Here is a 26,913-nt window from a genome sequence, read left to right on the forward strand (position 1 = left end):
GACATCAGAAAAATGAGCAGAAAAACAATTTCTGTTTATTAAAAAAAAAAAAATTTTTTTTTAAATTAAAATTTCATTAAATGTGCATTCAAATCAAATCTCATTGAACCACAGCCATATCCTGGAGATGTCACTTCAGTACACAGTGTTTCACTGCTGTGTTGGTTTAGCTTTAATGCAGAAATATTAGCACATTACAAAACATTCAAACAGTGAATCAATGCAGTATTTGTTTGCATTTTTCCTGGATTTTCACACATCCAGCGTTTCAAACTTACATTAGTTATAGAAAGGTTCAGGGTTCTGATTAAAGTGAATCATCACTTTGCTTTGTATGAATGTATAATTTACTGAGGTTAAAGAGTCTTTAAGCATATTTTGATTAGCACATAAAACAGTAATAGAGACACAAATTAGTGTTCAGTAGAAACATGCTTAAAGACAGATGAAGCACGTGAAACATAACATAAGAGCGGCAGCGCCGCACACATCAGAAATGATGTGAGGCGTGTAGCGCTGTGAGGTAACGTCGCCTTCCCCAAAGTAACACATGGGGAAAAAAACTCCCAATTTTCATCACATTTGAAGCAAAATGTCTCCTAAAATGGTTTAATGCTTATAAACAAACCAACTTATAATATTTAAAAAAAAAAATGCAATCATTCTTTTGGCTTTTCATTTTTTGATTTTCTCCAAATAAACTGAAAATGAGCTCTACATTTGGATGGAATCCAATGCTCAATAATAAAATTATTATTTCAAATAAAAACATCTTAAATAATGTTCAAAGAACTGGACACAGTTCAGTAGTTACTGTCTGACTTCTTATAGGTTTTGAGTCATACTGAGTGAGTATACAGGCTGTTTAGGTGCCTGAAGCCACTGTGAAACACTGATTTAGAGCCCTGAGGGAAGTCAGCTGATATTATAGGCCGATAGTGGCATATTCAACATACATCACTGTACATGTTTTTAACATTACAAGAATATTAAAGAATATTTACTGATATATTTTTTTCCTTTAACTTCCTTAAAATCAATTTCAGCCTCCGCCGCAAAAGTTCAATATCAGTCGGGCTCTACTGTAAGCTTATCACCACAAACAAAACTTTCTCTCCAAACTTTTCTTATAAGTATATTAATTTGCAGGGAACTCTTGGCTAAAAATATACTAAAAAAATATTACTTATACTGCATTTATTTGGCTGCCTCTTTACAACTGACCTGAGAAAAACAAAGCCGTTAAAATTCCCTGGAAGCTCAGTAATAAATATATTCTAAAACCCTCAAAGCAAAATTTTCCATGAACTTCAACCCAAATTTGATTTATTTTATAATTCTCAAAAGGGTGCCTTTAAACAAAAGCTGCAGAAAATAACTCAGTGCAAACAATCCCCAAACCCTAATAACCCGTCACTAAGAACATGTTACTTTTTACATCTGGCTGCGGTAATGAACGCTTCATAGATCATCGGATCACATCAGGAACATATGAACTGCTCCAAATCTAATATGGGGATTCGTGCTAGCAAGATGGTCATATTAAACCACATTAAAGCTCAAATTTTGAGCCATCTATCATAAAGAGTCAGTTCACGACTGTAGTGCATTTATAAGTAACACATACTGAGTATTCATCTGAAAATATTCAAGTATTACCACTGGGTTCTGCGTGGATGTAAACAATGTCCCAATGAGCGAATTCAAGAAATAAAAGGAGCTGAAGCAAAGCCCACAATAACCACAACAACTGAGGAGCTTTTTCTCCATATCTGACCCCAATCATTCTCTCTGCCTCCAAATTCAGAGAGTTTGGCCAATTATATCCTGGAGTGATTAGTCACAGAGCCTTCGGTGCAATTAAAGAGCGCAGCCCGGCCAATTTAGCGCTCAACTGGGTCAAAAACGCTTTTGACTGGGTGGCAGTTCACTTTAGGATGGCAGACAGTGCAATCTAACTGAAGTGCTCCTTTTATGGTCAGTTATTCTTTTTATTAAGTATACATGGTATTTAAACCATAAGATGAATTACAGTCCTGCTTATCTAGCTGCCACTTATATCATTTACTGTGTCCTCCTGGAAGAATATTTTATCTTCAGGTAACAACTATGACCCCTCCTGTTCATGTAACCTGCTTCCTTATGTAATTGTCTTAAATTTGTGTTTAGATGAACTCTCAGCAAGTCTTCTAACTTTGTGTTTAACAGTCCTGCCTAAATGCTATTGTGTCTGCATCCCCTGTATAGACTGAAAGTTGTCTCATAGACAAACAGACATACAGGAAGCACACAAAGTTTGAAGTGTGTTTTAGCCTGCCCCCTGCTGGACATTCTTCTCATAGTTTTCCAGACAGATGTGCACACGCCGGGTGAAGTAGCTGGGGTCAGAAATGGCCTGGAGGAGGTCCGTTTGGATCAAGGTGATATCATAGAGCTCAGAGGTGCAGGCTGTGCGAGTGTCAGAGCCACCTGGGTCCAAGAAAACCTGCGAAACACACACACACACACACACACACACACACACACACACACACACACACACACACACACACACACACACACGTCATTTTGCTTTCTGGAGCTCTGAAGCAGCTACAGTGTGCGTCTGTGCATTGGTGGCCTGTTAGCTTTGGCACTGAAAAGCTCACCAGAGATACTCGTAGTTTATGAATCAGGATGCCCGAGAGATTCTCTGGTTGTTGCCTTTTAGCTGTTTCAGAAATGAAATTACTCACCTGTTGTTTTGGGTTTTTTTTACAGGTTTATGAACAGTTTTTCTGGAGTGTTACACTTGTCAAAGCTTTTACTGCTCAAACCATTTTTTTAAACCAGCATTTGCTCTGTTACTGTCCCGTTTTTGTATTTTATTTTATTTTTTTACACCGTATCCCTTCTGCAAAACCCTGACTTCAATAAGTGGAAGAAAACTGATGGCCGTCGTGTCCCAGCTGCGCTGCTACTTTGCTCAGCTCAGTGTAACTGTGCACTCTTCTGATCAATGGTGGAAAAATGCAGGTCTGGCTCAGAGCGTGGGCTTTATATAGAGCCTCAAAATACACATGACAAATGCACACTCGTGAAAGTTACTCCAACGGGCTGGGGCTGGTTGCCAGCAGCTCACCCACACAACCCATCGTGTATGTCAATGAACACCTACTGAGCGATGCAGAAAACAAAATGCCATCTTAAAATTACAGAAGCGCATTACATTCACAAAAGAACCCATTTTGGAAATCCTGTATCCTCATACAAAGTATAATCTAGTATTGTGAGTATTGTGTAAACAAATTCATGCTGAACTGTGAGAGTAAAGTATTTTTAAAATATTTTTAAATAAGCGGCATTACCTTTGGATTAACGATAGTATCCTCGTCATTCTGTCGTATATTGTCATCTATAAAGATGTGCTGTACATGCTCATCAAAGGGGTCGACCCACATTGGCTTCCCCCCACGGATGGAGAAGGTATTAGCAGCCCACCTGGACAGAAAACAAAGACAGAGAAAGATTAGGAAAAGCTCAGAGAGAGAGACGCGAAAATCCACAATCAGGGTTTCTTTGAGAAGCTTTGAGCCTACCAGTCAAAGTGGTCCTGAAATCCTCCCAGACCCTGCACAGAGCTGAAGTACTCGTACAGGCCTCGCTCCCCATCGCGAGAGGACACACGCTTCTCGGCTCGATTCAGGACGATTCCCCTCTTGCTGCAGCGGATCTTGCCTGGAGTCATATCCACGCTCAACTGAGCCGGGAGCAAGAGGACGAGTTAGAGTCAGAGAGATAAAGAAGGAGGGAGAACAGCTCAGAACTCTGAGGTAAGCAAAAAAAAAAAAAAAAAAAAAAACTTATTTGAAATGATTTTGTTATTAAAATACAGCCTCTGGCAGACTTGACCTAAATTAATTGTGATATCAGCTGAAAGTCTAGCAAAAGGCTACACTAGCAAAAGGCTGTGCCACAACAACTCAGCATACTGCACTATGGATACTTTAAGATAAAAACTCAAACATCATAGAAAAGCTTAAAATGTCCTCAGGAGAAACTGGAATTTTCCTTTTTTTTTCCTGCCCATCCAGCTGCTCATATTTTGGCTGAGAGTCATCCCCTGTTTGCAGGGGGGGGGGGGGGGGGGGGGGGGGGGGGGGGGGCACAAACAGGTATCTTTGTGAGGACACAGCAGTGCATTCACAACTAAGGATCAAATCCTTACCCTAGCCTAAACCTGAGTCTAACCTCAACTGTAAACCCAAATTTTATCCCTCAAACAGGCCTTTGACGAGGTGATGAAAAAGGCTACAGCTCACCAACACACACACACACACACACACACACACACACACACACACACACACACACACACACACACACACACACACACTCAGTGAGTGCATCTTTATGGCTCTGGCTTTCTGTAACAGTAGCTTCATAAGACACATTTAGGGGGCATCTGTAAATTGTAGCTACAATTAGCACTAGTCAGGCTAAAACCCATATCTAAATACCTGCAAAGGTCTCCGTGCTGAGTGCTAATTAGCATATTTAACAAGTTAACAGTGAAACGTGAACATGGCAAACAAAACCTGCTAAATGCACATCAGCACTGTCACTTTTTATGTCTGCATTCACCTCAAAGCACCACTGAGCTGAGGAACAGCCTAACAGAGCTGCAAGTGCCCTGACAGACCTTAGCCTTGTTATGTCATTAAAAGGTATGACATAATCTTAGTGTCTCCTATGCTAGCATAGTACTCTATATTTAAGCATACACCATTAAGTGGAGAACAGCAAAACACAGCTGACCTACAAGTAGGCAATTTAATATTAGCACTGGATCTGATCAGCGGTCTGTTTCTCTGCTGTTTTCCCCCAGCGGTCTGAATGCTTTTACTCCCTGCTGAATCAAATCATATAATATACATTAAAAAGCTTAAACCATCATGTAGCACATTTGCATAACATTCTACATTTGTGAAATACAATAAAAAAAGCAAGTAGTCTTAAAGAGGCGTGATAATAAACTTGGCACAAAAAAAAAAAAAAAAAAAAAAAAAAAAAAAATCAGGAAAATTTATGTTTGGTTGATTATTTCTTTGTTTCTTGGCAATAAATCTTATACCCTTATACCATCTTATACCATTGGAAGGCCTGTATATGTCCCTTTAAATGGAGCCACATTTGTAAGGAAAAATCATTTATGGGCTGAGCAGCAGAGTTGAGTATGTGGGTTGCACCCATGAAAAACTTGCCAGATCTTCTCTGCCAATGCCAAACAGCTTATTCTGCTGCCAACTCTGGTCTGGCGTCATTTATCGGATTGACTGATTGAAGTGTGAAGAAACAAGACAAACTGGCATTAACATTCATTTAACAATCAGGGGCATGAGGAAGAACCAGACACAGCCACAACAGCCTGGCACCTCCTCCTCATGCTGATCACACACTGCTGTGGGACGGCATCCCATTCTTCAACCAGTGTAGTTGTGTTGGTCACTCTGACATGAACAGCACGCACAAGCTGATCCTGCAAGTGTTCAGTGGGGTTGAGGTCAGTTTAATTGGCTGTGATGGGCGCCTGGGTGGCTTAGTGGTGAAGCCGGCGACCACATACATATGCCGCGTTGCGGTGCGGGCGGCGCGGGTTCACGTCCTGTATCTTTCCCCCATTTCCTGTCTCTCTCCTCTGTGGCCAAAAATGCATTAAAAAAAAAAAAGTTTCATTGGCTGTGCTGGTCTACATTCACAATTAGGTACACAGACACCACCAAATGCAATGATTAGAACATTAACATGGAGCTGGCTTGAACTCTTAACTAAAGATTTAATTGGACCCCTTTTCCAGTGCACACATCCTCATGACTTGACGACAAATACACTGGAGCAGCTGCAGAATTCACTGAAGCACGAAGACAACTCAAGTTGCCAAAGTGAGCACTCACATTAGGTCCTGTGATTGATCTCCATCCCTGCTCCGTCTGTCTCAACACACAGATTAATAGCATCTGACAGGAGGCTGTTTGAATAAGATTTCCACTGAGCTCTTCCTCACAGAGCTAACTGTGGCTGACAGGCTCACTTTGAGGGCATCCTCCGCCCACCCAACCCCCCCACATCTATCCAGCCATCCTTTCCAATCTATGCTCTTCTCAGAATCAATGGACTCCACTCCGGCGCGCTAACAGGTACAAAACCCTCCGGGTGACGAGTCAAGTAGATGCATGTTTGAGAATGCCTGTGTGAGGGGAAGGTTTCACGTGTGAGAGCGCAGAAGGTCATGCTGTGCCAAAGATCGTCTTTGTAGTCACTCACCCCTGCACAATATCAACATCAAAAAAAAAAAGCAGCAGAGCAAAACATTAATAATTAGGCTTCTAATTATCGTGCTCTATTTAGTGTTTTAAAAGTGTTTGAAGTTGCCTTCTTTTAGGCCAAGTTCTTAAGTAAGATGACGCATCAGCTTGATGTGAATGCAAATTGAATAGGTTATGGCTATAAGATCACTTATTATTAACTCAGTCCTGGTTTAAGTGCTGGAGGTGACATACGAGGGAAGTACTTCACCCTCGGGTAGTGACAACCAGATAGCGAAAACAGCAACAGTTTTAAGCAAAGCAGGAAGTGAAGTCTATGAAGTCTATGTAATATGAAGAATGGCAACTATGTGATGGAATCAGTGCAGGCCGGCCAGAGTCAGGCTCAGCCTGTAGATCAGCTGATCTCAGTATCAGCCCACATCAGCTGATCGCCTCCTACACATCCTGCAGACCTTTTTAAAGTTTGTAAAAGCCAGTGATCGGTTTTGGGATGTGGTGGCAGAATGTGACAGTTCTGAATTAGGATATTTTCACGTACCTTGTGAATAAACCTAGACTCCATGTGAATAATTAAAAGCATACAAATCTCTGGACTCATGCATTTTTTTTTTCACTTTGCAGTCATTTCCAAGAATTCTGAGATTAGTTGATGGAATTTTTGTCTCATAGACTCATGTAGTCCCCACAGCTCGAGGCAAGGACATAAGAATGCGGCTGTCCAAGACGTGGACACCGATAAGTCAGAATATACACTGCTCGAACTTCCATATACTCACTCAGCCTTGAACAAGTCAACAACAAAGGAAAAAAAATCCAGACTTTTAGAATCCATGGATGTCTTCTCGGTCCTCACGTTTAACCACAACATTATCACATGGGACCAAAAGTATGAGATCATGGACACAAGTGGTGGAAATGAGCTTCCTCTGAAGGGTGTCTGAAGACAGGGTGAGGAGCTTGGACATTCAGGAGGGGCTTGTTATGCCATCACTCCTCCACATCGAAAAGGAAACAGCTGAGATGGCTCGGGCATCTGAATAGGAAGCTTCCTGAATGCCTCCTAGGTGAGGTATTTCGGGAATGTCCTACCAGGGGCAGACTTAGGACACACTGGAGGATTACATCTATTGGCTGGCTTAGGAATGCCATGGTGTCTCCTCCAGCCCCCATCCTCCCTTTATTAACTGAATCCTGGAAACATTACCTGATACGAAATGCACTGCAAAGTCTTGCAATCATAAACCTCTGCGTTCTGCCTCAAAGAGAGTCTCCTAGAACACTGACGGCCATCTCTTTAGCATTTCCACCCCTGCTCCTCCACTTCATACTATTTCTGACTTTATGTCAAATACGCTGTCATTATTGGCAAGTGGCTGAGAAGTGGCGCAGTCTCGTTCAAACTCACAGCTGAGTGTAATCCTAAGTTACCTTTAGCTGAGGCAGATCAGGGAACAGCGGATGTGCCCCGTCGAGTGCTTGGGACACGGCTCTCAGCACACGAGGTAGGTCGGTTCCAAACGTACGGAAGAGGACGGCAAACTCCCGACCTTCCTGTGAAAGGTCTCTGAGCAGCTGGAAGAAGGAGGGGAGGATCCAGTGGTACAGGCGTCCGTCTTCTCCTTTTACAGACAGCTCTTTGTCTCCCTGCAGAGGACACGAAGCCAGGATGCACTTAGCAACGTGTAATTGCATTAGCCTACCAAGCTGGTTTCAATAAGTGCAACAACTGATTTAATGAAAAGCAGCAGTTCGCCGATAACCAAGATGCCGGCAACGACAACCTGACTGTCAAAGTGAGGGATGGATAGAAAGTGAGAAAATGAACTGAGAAAGTAATTAAATAATGAATAAATGTTGCATTGGTGACCCTGGCATGATAAGGCAAAGGCTAAATATAAAATGACATACTCGATTCCTGCCAGCTGCCACTGAACTAACTACACTGCACTGTGTATACACAGGCTCCAGGTTTCTCTCGAGTCACTGAAAAATCAAAATCTGACAAGAAGGAGTAATAAGAGGTTTAACGATTTTCTCTCAGGGTTCGGCAGAAGCTTCACAGACTTCAATAAATGCACACTTTCCAAACAGCCCGCCCTGGTGACGCTGTCCCACAGGACACCTACCTTTACACCCTCAGGCCAGCAGAGCAGGTTCAGATGCTCGTCCAGAACCTTACGGAAACGACGCCCAGCGCCAGAGGTGAAACCAGGAATCCGTCCAAACTGGGAGTAGTGGCTTACAGCATCACTGCGGGGTGGGAGCAGAGAGGGTGAGTCACTCAACCATTCCCACGTTCCTGCACAGAGAGACGATGAGAACAAGACAATAAACAACTGGACAAAGGAGGCAAAGGGTTTATATCCAAGGTTCTCCGTCTCTCTTATCTATACTGAAAATTCTCTAACACATAATATCATTCATTCATTCATTCATTCATTCATGTAATAATAGAGAGTAACATTTCAGCCTTAGTGGGACTCACATTCTGCCAAACATTAAAAGACAATAACATGAATTTATGAGATCTAATTCCACATTTGCGTTAAATAAAAAGGCAACCTGTGATTGTCGATGTCAGTTACTTTATTGATAAACCGATATTCAGGTCAGGGAAAGTAGAAGGAGCTTTAAATTCAGTTCAGTTTTAAACGGAGTTCAGCCTTCCTTCAGCACAACAGCAGCAGTAAGTTCCCCACATCAGCTGACCGGGCGCACACGCATTCCTAGCATTCCTGCGTGACAATGAAAAGCACCATTAAGTCCACTTTACCGTGTTTGCCCTTCTTCCCCCAGGTGACCGTGGTTAGAAAGTAGTCCAGAGCAGCCACCGTCCCCTGACATGTCACGGCGTCCGACACCAGGATGGTGTTGTTTAGGTCAACATGCAGGACCAGCTTTTTCTTCGTCGGCTCGTGATGTGTGGACCAGAGCTCCCGAGGGACTGTCACCGTGGCGTCACCTGCCCCCCACACACACTCGTGGACCTCTCTGCTTTCCGTCCCGTCATCTTCTTCAGCTCGGCGGACGCTGCTCTCACCGACCTCCGCCATGACAGTGACACCGTAGTTAATGGGTTGAAAATTTTACAGCTAAAATTTCCTACCTGCGCGGCTCAGGACTGACTCATGGTTATTTACCGGTACTTCCCCGTCATTCCTCACCCAGCTGCTGAGGTTGCTTCCTCTTCTTCCTCGGCGGGTCTGTGGTTGAATGCAACGAAACGGCGTGAAACAGCGCCACCCTCTGTTTCCTCCAGCTTTACAGTACAGACCGAAGGAATCACCCAAGATTGTGGCTTCACCTACACACGGGTGTTTGGGCAATTTATTAGTTAGACTTAATTGGAAAAGGCCACAAAGTACCACTGACTGACAATCAGACACTAATGGCAGGAATCAGGTTTTGTCCGTGGAACTAATTAAAAAAACTTGAAGACTTTGGACATCTTAACCTCCTTTTTCACCTTGTGTTTTTTTCTACCTCATGTAAACACACTCCAGTATCATTTCACCTCATGTTTATTTATGTGCATAATAGCAGTTAGAGCTAATGGCATTATAAATTATAAAGCAGGCCAGGCATGGAGGACAAATGTTACCTGCACTTTCTCTAATCTGTCATTTTGTTAGGTCTCTTTGTGTTTTGCCCTCACGACTCTACATTACTTGATGCACAGGTGTGTGGTTAACATATTACTAAAAGCCATCGACTGTCATCATTCTGTTTCACCCCTGCAGATGCCTGACCCTGGGACCTGCCCCCTCCTATGTTTTGTACATGGCCTTTTGGGCAGTGCAGAGTATTTTAAATTGCATTTTAGATGCAGATTAACATCAGTATACTTCCCATGAATCATTCGGTGCCTTAATTCCATGACACCATGATTTAAAGGTTTAATTAGTTAAGTATCTGCTAATGTCTTCAGCTCTAATGGCAGCCTCAGAAAACCAGCTGAGTTATGGCTGACTTAACACAAATTCAATTTACAGAGTACAGTTTTAAATTTAGCTAAAACACTTAGTACGTAGTTGTGAAATGTGTCGCATTTACAAACACGAAATTATTCGAGGTAGCCCTGAATTAAGCAGTGACTGATAGACCTTTGGGAAAGTTGTCCACTGTTCCTAAAGGAAAACACTGTTTATGTACAGAGAGAAAAGACTGCAGGCACAACTTTCAGCAATTCTCAAAATTGTTTTTATTTATATTAACCATTTATATGTATCCACAGCAGCATTCTTAATGATCCCCACATTATATATGCAGTCCATTACAAAGGAGGGGAAAGAAGGTGAGGCTAGACAACTCACAAAAAACAGAAATAATGAAATGCAGCAAGAGGAGGTGAGGGGACATCTGACAAGGGGCGAGGGTCACATGCAGTCATGCACATTTCAGTTTATACTGAAGCCTTCTGACAAATGCAGCCACAGGTTGAATAACTAAACAAGTACAAAAGAAAAATGCTGGAGAAACTAAAGCTAAATCAAGTTTAGAGAGCAACAAGACAGAAAGCATGTGCTGTCTGTATTAAAACCAAAACCAAATAACAAAAAAAAGTTGGTCAGCACCATCTCACATATTTTTCCTTTGTGTTGCTACAATTCCAGTCCAACTTACTGAATACACCGCCACAAACAAACCAGGAAAATCAAACTTTAAAAGGGAAAAAAAAAAAACACATTTATATTACGACAATCATCAAAGTCTCCAAATATACCCTAATAACTGACCACAGGTCTGGTTAATGTTAGCGAGAACAGGTTTTTAGCTTTTTTTCATTTGAAACCAGACCACAAGGTGCTTGGTGCATGGACACCCTCTGTTAGGTGATTGTTAGGTGGAGGAGGAGAAACTCCGTTAGCAGCAGCTTTACTGGGAGCTGCTAAGAGGAGCTCTGAGATTATACAAGTGTGTCCCTATATGAACCCGATGAACTACACGTGTAACTTGTTAAGTCTTCTTCAATGATTATTAATGTGAGTATAATAATGTGTGCATCTAAAGGTCTGTCACAAGTGAGTGCAGTCAAATCCTCAAAAGCCCACCTCCACATCTTTTAGCATTGCACCTTTTGCCCCACCCCACCCCTCCCTGGACACCTGATTCGGATGCCAGTGTAGCCAACGAGGGCAGACGTGTCTTCAGCTGAGGAGCTGCTCCCACTTGGGGGACCCTCCATGGACCACCAACTCTCCTGTCATTTCTTTCATCAGTCCTTGAAGCCACTAATCCACCTCCTCCATGTTGCTGTAGGATGGTGCCGCGCACTCGCTGGAGTGGGCGTAGAGGTCAGAGGGTACCTCAGGGGTCAACGTAGGTGGTCCTTCGGCATCCAGATCTGTGCCATATAGCGACTGGCTAGAGGCCTGTAAAATAAACCAGTGTTAACAATCAATCATGTTGGCTCATCTGTGTTCATCTGTGAGCATGGAACACAGTTTTTAACAACAGACGAGTTATACAAAGATGGGAATTTTATTTTCACAAAGCTTATATATTAGAAAGCAGCATTTAGGCAGAGGTATTGAGATACATTATTGCATGGAAATTAAAATAGGTTATGATCTCTTAAATACAGTACTTTCATAGCTAATATTACAGATGGAGGCCTCACAAAATACAGGTCATGATTATTCTTATTTTGCAATTAAACTTTTAAATTAGACTACACACACATTCAGATCATTTTAATCAGTCAGGTCCATTTAAATCAGCCAATCAGCAGTTAGAGCTTGGGCCCCCTAAAACACACCTAAGAGTTGATGAGACAAATTAGAAAACTTAGATCACAAACCATTAACAATTTTAAGTCAAGAGTTGAGAATTGCATATGTCTGAATCAAATATCCGGTCTGATGGTGCTCTGAGCTCTACAGAGCAAACGCAGGTCTCTCTACACTGACGGGGTACTAGAAAAGTCCTGGGATTTCCCTGAGACCCAAACACAGACACACAAACGGTCGTCACAGGACGACTGCAGAGCAAAAAAACGATCTGTGGACAGTGTGGCGTCTGCAAGACTTCCACACCTGCTAAATGACAAGATGAAGTCATCCAGCTTCTTATGCTGATAATATATTTTTAAAATTGAAAGTCTCTACAAAAATACCTTTACTTACAGCTTACATGTAAGTGAAGGTGTAACTGTCCTTAATTAAATAGTCAATTAATGTTCAACACTTTAAAGTTCCAAAAATCATTCATAATTCAGCTCCATTTAAAGTAGTGCAATCTATAAACATTACATTCAAAGGCAGATGGAAATTCATAGTTTTATGGCTGTTAATATACTGCATCTTCTGCAAACTGCTCAAAACAACAACAAAAAGGAAACCCTAAAACTTCATTCTGTGAATCGGAAATCTTAAACGCAGGTATGGCTTAGAGATATTCAACAATCACACACTTAAAAACAAACTCAAGAAATATTGTAGAAAACTCATTAAAGTGTACTACAGTACATTTTGCTAAAAGAGGACATTAAAAACAAAAAAACAACGGTGTCTGGACAGGATCAGAAATTTTACATTTATACTGTTAAAAGGACCAATGTGTAGGATTTATGGGGCTCCATAAGAAGACACAGCATTGCTTATTAGTGTACAAACACAAATGGATACATTTCTGTTTGCTAAATATGAGTCATGCTTCTCCAGTAACACAGAGAGGACGACTCAAACAGGTACAGCGCAGATTTCTGTACATGCTCGGACAGACGGGCAGTCGCCACTGAATCCTACACACAGATCTTTTATGAGTGTGATGCACTGGAAACAAAAGGTGGCCTTCAGAAGCAGCTTGGTGTGGCTGTGGCACAATCATTTTCTTATAATTCTCAGCTTGTAAGTATTTAAAAGGATACTACACAATTATATAACTTCTGTCCCAAAACAGAATGCACCTAAAAGGGCTCCACTTGTGAGCATTTTCCAGATATTTCAACCACATCTCGGTGCGTCGCTGCTCTTTCAGTGAAGATCGTTTTTGTCGAGCCGTTTGAGTCAATAAGCTTTCGGGTTCGGTGATTCAACTCCACATATTCGATGTATAAATTAGGCCGTCACAGCTGATCTGAGAATTCTTACTAGACCAGGGGTTGGCAACCCGCGGCTCCGGAGCCGCATGTGGCTCATTCAGGCTTAATCTGCGGCTCTGTGCAGCTCGCGGAAGTAAACTATAAGTATCCAATTGAAGTGCATTTTATTTTGTCAGTTCGGTTTTTGTTGTAGTTTTAAATTGGAACATTATTGTGATCTTGAAATATTAAAATAAAATCATTTATTTATTTATTTTAGTTTCTCAATATATGTGTCACTTGTGGTAGCGGCTACCGCTAGTATTTGCGGCCCTCACTGTTTTGTTTTCCGTGGAAACCGGGTTCAAATGGCTCTTTCCGGATTACAGGTTGCCGACCCCTGTACTAGACACCAAAAACTGCAACTTTCTTTAGAAATATACAGAGTTAGAGGGCACTCTACACAATGCAAAGGTAACGTAGTGAGAAGTTTACACTGAATGCATCGTTACAGTCTGTGGATGGTCTCCTGCAGGCTCAACTACAAGCTTCTCTCATGATCTGCTGTGACTTTAACATAAGCCACCTTAATATATGCCTTAATATATGAGACCTTAATGAGCTTAATATAGGAATAAGTGCCAAAAATATTTTAAAGGGTTTAGCCACTTCAAGTATTGTGATGCTGTGCAGAACAGAAAAATATTTTACTGGCAAAAGTTTGACAAACTAAAAATATCTCTTCTTTATTCTACAAACTGGCATTTTTTATTATTATTATTATTATTATTATTATTATTTTAGGGGTGGTCCAGCAAGCAACCACAGAGCCAGCGCTCAGGTCCAGCTGGCTTTGAAAAGAAGAGGGTACACCAGATTGACAAATAAAGCGAGCACTGCAGTGAGCGTGCCCAGAACAAAGTATCGCACGCAGTCATCATCGGGATAGTCCGACATCCTCTGCCTGCGGTGCCATCGCACCGACTCTTCTGTTCCGTCTTCCTCGCCTCTGTTCCTCTGCGTTCGGCGTCGCCGCAGCGCAGAGTGGAACAGTCCACGGGGCCCTTCGTCAAGCCCATCGTCTTCCTCCTCCTCCTCCAGTTCCCGCCATATTAGAGAGGCCTGCGATTGGCGGAAACCGGTGTCAGCTTCTAGGAAAAGGTGTGTCGTCTAACAAATACTACCATCACATTAGAAACTTTCAAATCTATGTACTTGATGAGCACTGATTTGTAAGGAGATGAAGCCTGAACCTGGGTCAGTGGCGGGTTTGTTCTTTAGAAAGAATGAGACTCAAATTTGCATGATTCAGAAAACAAAGGGACCTCTTCAAGCTCTTACTACTAAAAGCTCAGGTTACAAAATTTATATTTTAGCCAGTATGTTGGAAACACTGCGTAACATTCTTACTGATTTGAACAAGTGTTACAAAACTGATATGAAAATTAAGCCTGAGCTTTGACAGTTTGTGCAACAACTGAACACTTCACAGCATTTATATCTAAGGAACATGTGGAGTTCATCACATCCAGCAGTGATAAGTGATTTTTTTTTTTTTTTTAAGAATCTCCATTTTGTTTGCACTGTGCTCACATGGAAAAACACAATTCAGTTATTTCAAAGTCAATTGATGGACAGGAATGAAATATACTCATCAATGTAAACAATAGTGAATTTAAAATACTCAAATACAATGTTTTTGGCTTGAAGCACTCACAGGAAACAATTTTTTTTTTTGCTGTTCATCTGGTTACAACAAAGCTCTGAAGAGAATCCTTTAATATCTCAGTGCCACCAAGATTTATGAAAAGGAAAAAAACATTATCCACTTAATTTGAACCCATATGGATTTGCAAGTCAAAGCGAGATCACCCATGATACATAAATCTCTGGTGTATTTTCTGCTTTTCAGCTTTCCACTAGGTCAACAACAATAATAATAATAATAATAATAATAATAATAATAATAATAATAATAATAATAATAATAATAATAGGGACACTCAAATGTATTAAAAAAGCAGTATACTCAAATGGGGGAGGAGATAATGCTAATGCAGCTTGACAGCTGAGCTTTGCAGAGTTGAGCGTAACAGACCATCTCAGTGATGGATGTATCCATTATAAACCCACTGGGCTGTTAAGAATGTCAGAGCACAAGCTCCTCTTATCAAGACTAATTGAACAGAGACAGTTCTCAAAGACATTCAGCAATGTCTCTTAAGACCTGGCAAATACTGCAACACTTATTAATTTCCCAAAATCCAATGACAGGTGGACCTGACACAATGTACAAAGGAATAAACATGTACAACTGCCTCATTGCAAACAGATCACACTAACCAAAGCTAAAATCTTCCTACACCCCCAATTAACCAAACTACATTGCAACACTGATGTGAACGAGACATGGGGTAAATTCCTTGAAACTCTGTTGAACATCTTTATTCAAATTTCACCCAAAGGCTTAAAACAAAAAACAAAAACAAGCTTGGAGAAACTCTAAACCTGGGCAACCACCTGTCAGGCCCTCTGTCTCTTAGTGTGGCTCCCTCACCTGGCTGGCAGTAGCTCCGGCAGCAGTGGGCGACTCTGCTCCTACAGGCCTGAGGAAGCGTGGCGGCCTCTCCACCGGGGAGTTTCGTCGCCGATAGAACAGCACATAAGCGTAACGTGTCACCACTTGACTCTCGTCCACCATTGTTACAGTGCTGTCATCAAATAGACGCCAGCCTGAGAGACAAGGAGGGAAGAGAGGAGGGTAAGAGGTGGTAAGAGGTGGTAAGAGGTGGTGGGAACATGTGAAACTGGAACACTGTTATTTGGTATAAGATCCATATACATAAAAATACGCCTTATTGATCACAGACTCACCAACATCACTGCGCTGGCTGTTCTTGTCACTTGGCAGGCGAGCATATGCAGTATAGTGGCCTCCTATCATTCCCCCATAGTGGTTGATGACTGCATATAAGTCATAGATAGGGGGCTGCTGCATCTCATCCTTCTGGCCAATACAGAACTTACTTAGATCTAGATTCCTGAAAGACAAGAGAAGGTAATGTCATGAAAACAAATAACCTGAGGGATACACTATTATTATTAATAATATCTGAACAACACTTTTAAGCTTGTATTTACCTGACTGGGAAGTCAACCATGTCATTGATCTTATCCCTCCAAATGAAGCTCCTGAAGGAGAAGCGTTTGAGTTGGATGATCAAAACGTTGGGCAAACGCCACAGCAACAGTTGCTTGGAGGCCTCGCGGTGCTGCTGGCATTTTGGACAATACCTTAATAAGAGACAGCAGAGAAAGACCAGCTCAGGAGGAGAATCGACAGCATAATCAAATAATACTTTTCAGATGATACCGGCAGCAGAATTTCATTTCAGAGACAAGTTTTAAACATCAAGTTAGCAAATCTATCCATTAGCCCAGTGTATCTGTTAGCCATTTTCATACATATGACCTTCCTCATGGTGAACTACAAACAAGTTTTAAAATGATTGAATTCAGGTGTTCCAGTCACTTCCATGGCCACAGGTGTATAAATCAAGCACCTAGGCATGCAGACTGCTTCTACAAACATTTGTGAAAGAATGGGTCGCTCTCAGGAGCTCAGAGAATTCCAGCATGTTACCGTGATAGGATGCCACCTGTGCAACAAGTCCAGTCATTCCCAAGTGATTGGGAATGACAGCAACTCAGCCACAAAGTGGTAGGCCATGTAAAATGATGATACATATAGTGCACCAACTTTCTACAGAGTCAAATGCTACAGACCTCCAAACTTCATGTGGCCTTCGGATTAGCTCAAAAACAGTGCATAGAGAGCTTCATGGAATGGGTTTCAATGGCCGAGCAGCTGCATCCAAGCCTTACATCACCAAGTGCAATGCAAAACGTCAGATGAAGGGGTGTAAAACACGCCGGCACTGGACTCTAAAGCAGTGGAGGCGTGTTCTCTGGAGTGACAAATCACACTTCTCCATCTGGCAAGCTGAAGAACTTGACTTTCCTGCACAGATTTCTGACCTCAACCTGATAGAACACGTTTGGGATGCATTAGAGTGGAGACTGGCCCTTCTCGTCCAACATCAGTGTCTCACCTCACAAATACACTTCTGGAGGAATGGTCAAAAATTCCCATAAACACGCGCCTAAACTTTGTGGAAAGCCTTCCTAGAAGAGTTGAAGCTATTATAGCGGCAAAGGGTGGGCTGACATCATATTAAATCTCGGTACCGAATGTACGACTGGGGGTGGGGGTCCCCTCTTGGTACTGACCGAAGGTACCGAACAACCACTTGCTAATGCCAATGGCCATTGCGCTAGCTAACTGTTACAGTAGCAATCTGTTCTGCTGAAATTCTCCTCCTGGCGCAACAGCACCTCAGCAAGGCACATCAACTGCTGGCTAGAACCCTGATCTTAGCAATATCCACCACAATTTATGTGTTTTTCTTTCTCTTTCTCGCTTGTATTTCTAATAATAAAGTTTAAAAAAAATCCTTTGTTTGAATGGCTAGGCCTGACATTATCCAGCTACAGGCCAGTTTAGTCACTGTTGTCTGCTACAGAGTGGAAAAAAAGAAAGTTAAACCTCAGTTTATTGTTACATAATCTAGACACGTGCACCACTGAGGATATTTACCTTATGAAGTCTAGAATGACATATTTTGGAAACAGTGGAATTTGTAAAAAAAAAAAAAAAAAAAAAACATGAAAAAGAACTACACGACTAGAATCACAATCAATGCCAATGCAGCATTATTATTATTATTTTTTAATAAAAAAATACTCCTACCAAGCCTCTTCAGGTGCCAGCACTTCTGGCTTGGTGAAAAGGTTGAGGCACTGCTCCAGGGTGAAGTGTCCTGCTCTGGCCGTCTCACTCAGAGAACCAGGGTCTTCCTCATACTCCAGTTCCTTGGAGCTCACCAGCACGTACTCCTTTAGACGCTCGTTGTTTTTCCACACCAGCTCCAGGGTCGCATCATCAGGCAGGTCTGCCAGTGCGTCTTCTGCAGACAGGTTCATAGAAGAGGGGAAAAATATGTTTGGTTTTCTTTGTTAAAAAGATACAATTTCACATTAAAAAAAAAAAAAATGTAACCTCAGAAGACTGAGTACCTGAGGCGCAGCAGCCCCCAAATAATCTTAAACAAAAAAAGAAGTCTGAAAAATTCAATATGTACTGCAATACAAGGCAAAACCAGTCTTAACATGACTACAAACTAATAACAGTTAAGAAAAAGTCTTAAAGAGAGCATATCAAATTAGCACCTTACTTTGTGAAATCCACCCAATATGGAAATATTAAGACTAAAATCAAACTCAAAATGAGTTCTGTAGCAAAGTGAGGTCGCACCTTTCTCATCCAGCCTTTGTTCCTTGTTGTTTGAGTCCAGCAGAGATATGTAGAACTGACTAGCATGACCTGAGGCCGATTCACATGGATGCTGATACCCTGTTACTGCAGCTGCAGAAAGTTCAAGAGGTTAAAAAAATAACAAACTTGAAAGCAAGAAAATGAAAATCAGAGAATTAATGAAGAATCTGAATTATGCATTTACCTTCTGGTCGCACCGTCTTCTCACAGGACGTCTCTTTTTCAGCATGAGGGTCCAGAAAGCAGCAAGAGGAGGAGATTGGCTCAGAGAATCCTGAATCTGTAGTCCGTGTGGTGGAAAGGGACGTCTGGGAAGAGGAGAGGGACTCTGACTCCCCTGAGTGGATAGCTGAGGCCTGAGCATACTCTCCCTGGGATTCAGTCAGCGACGAGTGGCTCTCCAGCTCCAGATTACCTGCTCCTACAGTAGTGCTACCACCCACAGCTTCATCTCCTGACCCAGGGCTCTCAGGGGAGCCTGCTGGCACTGGAGGGAGGTCTGCTCGGCATTGTGATGTTTCAGGAGATGTTCTGCCTGACTGGAAAGGAGGCTGGAACACGTTGACGGAAAACCTGCGCGCAGAAAGATTTGAGTGGAGATTACACTAAAAGCTCACTAAATTTAATGTTCACATAGTATTCATAATTAAATCCAAACAAACAGTAAATTCTGCTGATTATTTTACATCTAGCAGCACGAGCGTAGACTGAAAAGACATTCAGATCAGATCTAATCTGTCGCACACTGAGTATCAAACATGTTTCTGGGTGTTCACATATCCATCTGTGTAGCTGGCATAGAGACAATTCATAATGGTGCTCTGATTCCTGTTGAAGTTGCCAGCAATAATACACTGACAGAAAAAAAGAACAAGGAGGGAAATTAAGCTGAATGAAAAATATTTTTTGTAGGGAACATAAATTAGAGTTTGCCATTATGCTCACATTTAAAAGTCAACTTGGATCCTTTATTATTGTCAGCAGTATAAAAAAACAAAAAAAAAAAAAAAAACTGGGTTGTGGTGAGTGGACTTTTTCAGCCTTTGCCAAGAAAAGTTGGAGAGCTTACTGCAAGAACTGGACTTGCTAGCAGCTAAATAAGAGAAGAAAATCTTACTCCTAGTAGTTAAAGTGTTAGGTCAAATAGATTTAAATCAATGGAAGAGTCAGCTGGTATATACTTTACTATACATGCATGTAAACATTAACTACAAAGAAAGAAGCCTGGTGAGAGCGCGGCTAACGCTCTAAACAAACTAACTGGGAAAATTAATCTGCCATAGTGAGCAACATGTGCTCCGTGCAAAGAGACGTACATTTGGGCAGAATTTACTATAAACAGCTTAGTGAAGAATACGATTAACAGCATTGCATTTCGCTTAAATACATGTTATATTTGTTTAGACAGCATTTTACCTCATCCATTAAACATTTTTACTTTTCCCCCCATGTTCTTACATTTTGAATGGTCAAGCAGTTTGAGTTTTTTCTTTTTCCTTTCACTAATCAACTAAAATTAGCCACCAGGAACATCCCTAACTCAGACACGTCACAGCAAATCTAACATTTATAAATCTGACACGACAACTGTACCTGGAATAACCCTCCAGAAGCTGGACGAGGCGGGCATATGAGAGTCGAGACTCTGGCACACTGACCAGGAAAGGCAGGCCCACGTTCTCTGTGTTGGGTCGACAGAGACTTTTGTGACTCGGCCAGTGGGTTTTCTGACACACTCTGGAAAAGGAGAGGAGAAAGTAAACAGATTTAATTAATATGACACTGGAATCCCTGTACGGTGGACTACAGCTTTCCTCCAGTCACTCCTTTTTAAACATACTTAAACGGTCATTTAAAGCTGCAGAAAAAACGTTTTGGAAAACTTACTGATTGCAGTAGCCAACACGATAACAGCGAGTGCACCGCCTTCAGTTTGTCTTCTTCAGACACTGGAGGCTTTAGGCAGGCAGCACATTTGGAGATGGGGATATTGGGGACCTGAAGTTTCTGCAGGGCAAACATAAGGCCTTTTAATATATGGAACCACGTATTTTGCATGTTGCCAAAATTTAAAATTGGGATTTATACCTGCTGCACTTTGAGCAACACCACTCTCTCTTTGGCCAGGTCTTTGGAAAGGACCTCAAAACAGAATAACATGTCGGAAAGAGGACACTGTATCCAGGGAATGGGCTGGCAGGAACATGCGCTGGAAGCGGTTCTTCCCCACCTGAGTGTTAAATAAAATAAAAGAACCTAAACAAAGCTGGTTTTTATCTTCATGTGTCCTTGAGAAAGTCATCTCTAAATGTCTGTGGTACTCAGAGACTACCACTGCTTTGCATTACACTGTCAGAGGATGAGATCCCCTTATTGTAAATGTCTAACCTCTGCCAGTCTGAGGTTCTCGGGTTTGACCCTCACACTTCTGGAGATGGGTTCCAGGACTTCAGCAGTGCTGGAGTTCTCCTTGCTCACACTCACTAAAAACTGCGACACATACAGACAAACATTTATTAACAGGTCATGAGAGCCAGCTTTGCATTTCAGCATTTTATTAATTGATGCAGAACCAGGAAGTTTCAGATGGGTCCAAAAAGCACTTATCTTACCTTAATGGGTTTTTTATGAGGTTCCTTAGCGAAGTAGAAAACTGAGAGCACCTTTTGTTTCTGTGGCAACGGGACAGGCAGGTAGAGGAAGGGGTCAAAGGTGATAGATACCTGAAAAAGAGGACAAAGATAAGTTAAAACAAATTAAAAGGAGTTGGTGCTGTAACAGCAACAAATAAACAGGATTATTTTGCAGAACTGTGTTACCTTAGAGCACGTGGGACACACAAGCTTGGACTTAAACTGGCCCTGAAAGAGATCCACTATAAAGGAGTCATTTCTCATCTTGTGCCTCTGCCATGCTTCCTCTGCCACCACCTGCACCAACAAAAAGCACATCAGGCCAAAATTCAAGCAGATTCTACCAGTGGGTCATTACTCCATAAAGTAGTTTCATTTACTTTGATGGAATCCAAAATATAAACTGAATTTATTCAGCAGTTAGAGTCACGCACTCATCTCATCTCAAAAGGCAAGAAAAACACTAACTTCGTCTAGCCGCCCATCAGAGTCGACCGTCTCTGTGTAAGGTTTATCTGGATGCGGTTCAAGTCCTCGTGGAGTCCATCCAGCAGGAATGCCATGAACTCCTGGGCATCATGCTGGCATAACCAGTAAACTGACTGGCTTTACTCGCCACAATTGCCTGTGTGGTTGGAAACAAATTGAGAAAACGAAGGGAGATGTAGAAACTGAACAATACAGGTTTAAATTTTCAAGTGAAAAAATAGCTAGAGAAGAATAAAAACAGTCATTAAAGAAAATCTCAGGGTGCTGCTTTTATACCTTGAGTTTTGAGGGCTGGAAGGCATGGTGAGTTCCTTTCCAAAGAGCCCGGAGCAGTACAGCAAGCTGATGGCAAGCCTTCCTCCTGTTCCCAGTGGATTATTGCAGTTGATTTCTGCCTCAAATGCTCGGTCTGTAGGGGGAACAGAAAATACAGGCATGCAGTAATGGCACTAGCTGCTAGTTCAACATCATCTAAGGATGACTTCATGTGGACAAACACAAACAGTGACAGTTACATAAAAAAAATGCTCTGCAAATGCAGAGTGTTTAAGGAATGTTTTATGCTGTAGGTCACTGTTTTAATAAATTTAAAATACACACCATAGCCTGACATTAGCTGACACACTACATCTGCTAATGTCCACAGAATTTATTTCCATCAACCGTCAGCAAATTATATTGTTCTAAAGAACTAGGTGACCCAGATTTTGCATAACTTATTTCAGTGTTCTACATGTTTGAAACTACACAAAACTTCTGCAGTTGTAGCTTATGAAGATAAATCTAGTGGAAGTTACCGCGCACTCATTAAACCTGCCCCTGTGGGCTAGGTCTGTGTACCCGAGCTGTAATAAAACACAGCCCCTTTAACTTTTTAACAAAAAAACAAAACGTGGAGCTCTCTTTGGCAACAGCACTGGATTAATGAACTAAATTATACCTCTGGGTTGCATTGGAGCTGTATTTATTAGAATAGTACTGAATTATAAATGTATCCATGCATTATTTTTTAAAAAGGGGCAAAAATAAATGCAGTATTTACCATGAAAGTAGTCCCTGAGTTCTCTGGTATTGGACAGGGACTGGATGACGCTGTCATGAAGCAGGTGTTGCCGAGGTTGACCAACCCTGTAAATCCAGGTAGGCACACCTTCTTCTCTTCCTCTTCCTCATGGCGCTCGCTGCTGGCAGGAGGCGCGTGGGTCATGGGCTGCACCATGCAGGTAGGCTTAGGCTGAGACAGGAAACAAATGCATCATTTACTGGAGTTCATCTACACTTCTCTTTTTCCTCTGTGCACACATCCACACTGTTTGTTCAGCATCTCTACTGTTGAAAGCTCTTTAAGACATAAGACATGTAGCCAACTGATAAGAATAATAAAACCACTATAAACAAAAACAATAGTACAAAGTCTCAAGTTTATGTGGGTATTTATTGTCACATTCACCATGGTACAGTGGGCTCTGCCTTGTTAATGGCAACATGCTCGGAGACGGTGCGTGGAGCCACCGAATCCAGACCAGCATCCTCCACTCTGGTTGAGGCCTTGGGGGCCTTGGGTTTTCCTCCCCAACTCGCGGAGGCTCTTCCTTGGCTGTGAGGTTGTGCTGGCTGCTGCCTGGCTGGCTCTTCTCCATGCAGGCAGGGCTGGAGGGCACAGCAACCTTAGCACCACCACTGCACCTTAAACAGAGGACAATGGAGCTTGTGGTTAGAAGATGAAAGTCAGTAACGAGAAATGGGACAGTGCCAGACAAAATAGTAATAAACTGTGACGTATCACAGCATTCAAAGCCTTCCTATTAAATCATCTTTGACAATTACTGTATTTATCTTCAAAGCTTTCCTGGAAAGCGATTTGCGCTAATTACTGGAAAAAAATTTCACTTCACATGCAAGTAAATACAGATGAAATAATGGTGAGGCATAAATTCAAAGCATTCTCTGGTTCCACAGAATGCAAATATGGTAAATTGCCATTACTGATTCATTTTAGTGTAAAGTGAACATTACATAAAATTTGGCAGCCATACATATTATATGCCATTTTATAGAGGTCAAATTCCTGTAGCTGAGGGCTCCCTGAAAACCAACACACATTTGACTCAACCACAAATAAACTGACAATAGACAATAACGCTGTAAATAAGTTCAAGTAATAAGAGGTAAATAAGTAAATAAGTTCAAGTGAGACAAATGGAATTTTTCTCAATAGTCACATCCAATGTATATGTTTGAGACTGGTGTATATAATAGAAAACTTTATCCAGTCTTAACAAGTAGAAGCCTGGCAGCAGACCTTGTGTGGCTTGGGCCTCCAGACCCCCCAGCGCTGACTATGTCTCTTCTTCAGAGTGATGTCAGACGGGAGGGAGTGAAGGCGTAGCTGCACTGCTCAGGCTGGATCAGATTCCTGAGGCACAGGAGGGAAGAGTACACGGGTCAGATTATAAAGGCAGAAAGAGCGCAGCGAGGTGCAAAGTATCTGCAAAGTTGATCATATTCTACGAGAGTATGATCAATGCAACATTCCTGTTTTGTTTGACATTTATTATTCCTCACTTAATGTCTTGACGATATTTACATTTCAGATACAACTCAGACTAGACTGGAGGCACAGTGTCTTTATGTCTGTTTAAACCCATAAAAATAAAGCACTAGCAGATAAAGAAGTATGCCCTCCACTTGATTCAAGTTTTCATCCACCAAAGTGACAGATGCTACCTTATCTGTTGATGCATTTGCCCTGATCCAACCCTAGTGCTTTAGCACTTTTTTAAATGGCTCATGAGGCCCTAATAACTGTTCCAATTTGTTAGAGGTACTGATGAAGCTGGCTGGGTTCCTGGAACGAGTCAACTCAGTATACTGGTACAGCTAGCCCACACAGCTACACAGAAAATCTTCTAAATGCTGCTCTTTTTAACTGCTCATTTAAAGATTGTGGTTTTTCACGTAGAACAGATTCCAACCATACCTGAGTTGACTTGCCACTTGAAGACTGTGTTTGAGCCACAGTCTGAATGAAGCCGCAGAAACCAGCATCACTGTAATAGGAAGCCAAAGGAAGATCAGTCACTCATTGTTCTTTGAAGACCAGCCAAAAGGAAACTGCATACTTTATTAGTAGATATTCTTGTTGACTACCTTGTCTGGAAGATGAGAGTGAAGTCCTGTTCCCTAAAGATGACTCTGGCTGTATCCCTGCAGATCCCCTTCAGGTAAACATTGACCACCATCAAGTCCGTGCCCTTCTCATATGAATCATTCTGACAAACTGCAGGTTTACCATGGGCTCTGGGGCTGTGGAAATTTAAGACAAAGTATCAACAAAAGGAGCCAGATGAAGTGGTTGTGAGCATCTGACTAGGATAACTCCCGGACCTGGACCTGTGCAATATGAATGGGCTGCAGGTATCATCTCATGCTACCAGTAGTAACAAAGACACTAGCAAAAAGCAAACTACAGGAAAATAAGTCAGGAAGGATGAATGCTTCTTAACTGGACAGACTGATATCCTGAAGATTAACTGATGCTCAGAACATTAAGGGAGCACTTGATTATCATAGTGTAATACAGTGTATTTAAGCAGCATGTCCAACAACTAACCTTCCAGTTGCTTCATTTACAGTGGAGGCTCTTCTTCGACTGGTCCCTCTTCTCCTCTTCGTCACAGCTCCTCTGCTTCTGGGATACACCAGATGGCTGGCTTTGTTTGGCTGCCATTCCCATGGCTGTTACTGGTACCATCTCCATTTCTCCGAGCTGCTGACAATCAGAGAATCCTGCTCTGATTCCTGCTCAGCAGGTTTTTAACTGGCTCAGAGTCTGTTCCGTCTCCCTGCCCTTGGGAGAAGTGACATTCACTTCCTTGTTGAAGGCGACGAGGTTTAACACAGTCACTAGTGCTAACAGGAACTGCTGGCTGGCTTACAATGACTTGTCTGTTGCACCAGACCTCTCCGATGACTGGTTTCGCTTCTCAGCCAACTGAATAAGAAAAGAGGAGACATTAACAAATGAAGAGAAAGACATTTTTTTCACTATTAGACCTTGAGACTAAATGAACATGAACACTTTTGCGACCCTTGCTACATGTCAATACACAAGAGCAGACAGTCACCTCACATCTCACTTATCCCCTTTATCTGGCAAGCTGTTGTCTGGTGATAGGTTTACCAACAGGCCATTAGATGGCATCTGCTAGTATTGCTGAATAAAAATCTTTCATAAATACAAATTTCTCCAAGCTCCAGGCAGACTTGAAAAGAGAACTCACACATGGCAGATGGTGTTACTGGCTGTAATCTTATTAAATTATAATACTGGGTTGATTTGAGGAATAATCCATCCACAATTTAAGTCTTAAAATGGCACTTTATGCATGTAGTGATGCTCCACAGTTTAAATTACTACTAATTATATACTACTAATATAGTTATTGCATTCACAAGATTTTCAGAAAACCCAACCTATGACCTTTACCTTCAGGTCAAGGTCACCAAGGTCAATTCAGATTGTTAGTAGATGAACTCTAGGTGCGAATTTGACATTCTGGGTCATCCTTCTCAAGTTTGGGTCAATGCTGACATTTTTGCCGCCAAAGCTATGACAACAGCTTTTAAACAGCCGAGCTAAAATCTGAATATAATAAATAACTGCAATAGAAAAGAATCATTTTAAATATTATTATTTCCATTTATTGTGTTGTGCATGATTGGTTCAGACTGCATCACATCAGCCTGATTAAGGCCAAATCCAGGCGACGAAGGCTGTTGGTTCAGCTCAGGAATGAATGGGTGTTGTGCCTAACAGATGAACCGTTTGTCTCAGTGTGTCAGAGCTGATGAAGTTCAACGCTGCTTCTGGGACACTTACAACATAATAAACTAGCACAACAATTCCCTCACTACTATGAGAATCATCATTACAAGCACAGAGTGCTTCTGCTGGCTGTTTTGTCCTATCACTCAGCTGTGTGTAACTGTACACATGACAAAACAAAAGAGGAGTAATGTTGCTAGGTGGCACTGTGAAACTGAGACCGCCAGTATCACACAAAC

The 26,913-nt window shown here is 41.8% G+C and overlaps 2 protein-coding genes across 2 annotated transcripts in view; both read right to left on the bottom strand.

Moving 5' to 3' along the window:
- On the bottom strand, positions 1-11,377 carry LOC115782464 (uncharacterized). Its single transcript, XM_030732641.1, has 8 exons — positions 11,360-11,377; positions 9,449-9,511; positions 9,082-9,352; positions 8,435-8,607; positions 7,737-7,952; positions 3,579-3,739; positions 3,348-3,480; positions 1-2,485 (listed from the first exon to the last, which is right to left on the bottom strand). The coding sequence occupies exons 1-8, from the start codon at positions 11,375-11,377 to the stop codon at positions 2,309-2,311; spliced, it is 1,212 nt and encodes a 403-aa protein (XP_030588501.1). The 3' UTR covers positions 1-2,308.
- usp19 (ubiquitin specific peptidase 19) overlaps positions 10,486-26,913 on the bottom strand; it is a 23,716-nt gene continuing 7,288 nt past the window's right edge. Inside the window, 36 exon segments of the mRNA XM_030732642.1 lie at positions 10,486-11,680; positions 15,887-16,062; positions 16,204-16,370; positions 16,471-16,623; positions 18,140-18,356; positions 18,704-18,814; positions 18,909-19,297; positions 20,318-20,461; positions 20,612-20,649; positions 20,651-20,731; positions 20,813-20,890; positions 20,892-20,954; positions 21,113-21,214; positions 21,337-21,447; positions 21,544-21,654; positions 21,826-21,872; positions 21,875-21,943; positions 21,946-21,982; positions 22,123-22,190; positions 22,193-22,255; positions 22,889-22,942; positions 22,945-23,080; positions 23,177-23,185; positions 23,305-23,414; positions 23,417-23,532; positions 24,127-24,175; positions 24,178-24,213; positions 24,216-24,269; positions 24,833-24,927; positions 24,997-25,120; positions 25,123-25,152; positions 25,460-25,495; positions 25,498-25,623; positions 25,626-25,664; positions 25,667-25,783; positions 25,786-25,840. Of these exon segments, the coding sequence (XP_030588502.1) occupies positions 11,540-11,680; positions 15,887-16,062; positions 16,204-16,370; positions 16,471-16,623; positions 18,140-18,356; positions 18,704-18,814; positions 18,909-19,297; positions 20,318-20,461; positions 20,612-20,649; positions 20,651-20,731; positions 20,813-20,890; positions 20,892-20,954; positions 21,113-21,214; positions 21,337-21,447; positions 21,544-21,654; positions 21,826-21,872; positions 21,875-21,943; positions 21,946-21,982; positions 22,123-22,190; positions 22,193-22,255; positions 22,889-22,942; positions 22,945-23,080; positions 23,177-23,185; positions 23,305-23,414; positions 23,417-23,532; positions 24,127-24,175; positions 24,178-24,213; positions 24,216-24,269; positions 24,833-24,927; positions 24,997-25,120; positions 25,123-25,152; positions 25,460-25,495; positions 25,498-25,623; positions 25,626-25,664; positions 25,667-25,783; positions 25,786-25,840 (3,552 nt within the window). The 3' untranslated portion in view covers positions 10,486-11,539.

Source organism: Archocentrus centrarchus, chromosome 7, assembly GCF_007364275.1.
Source record: "Archocentrus centrarchus isolate MPI-CPG fArcCen1 chromosome 7, fArcCen1, whole genome shotgun sequence".
In the NCBI taxonomy this organism is placed as follows: domain Eukaryota; kingdom Metazoa; phylum Chordata; class Actinopteri; order Cichliformes; family Cichlidae; genus Archocentrus; species Archocentrus centrarchus.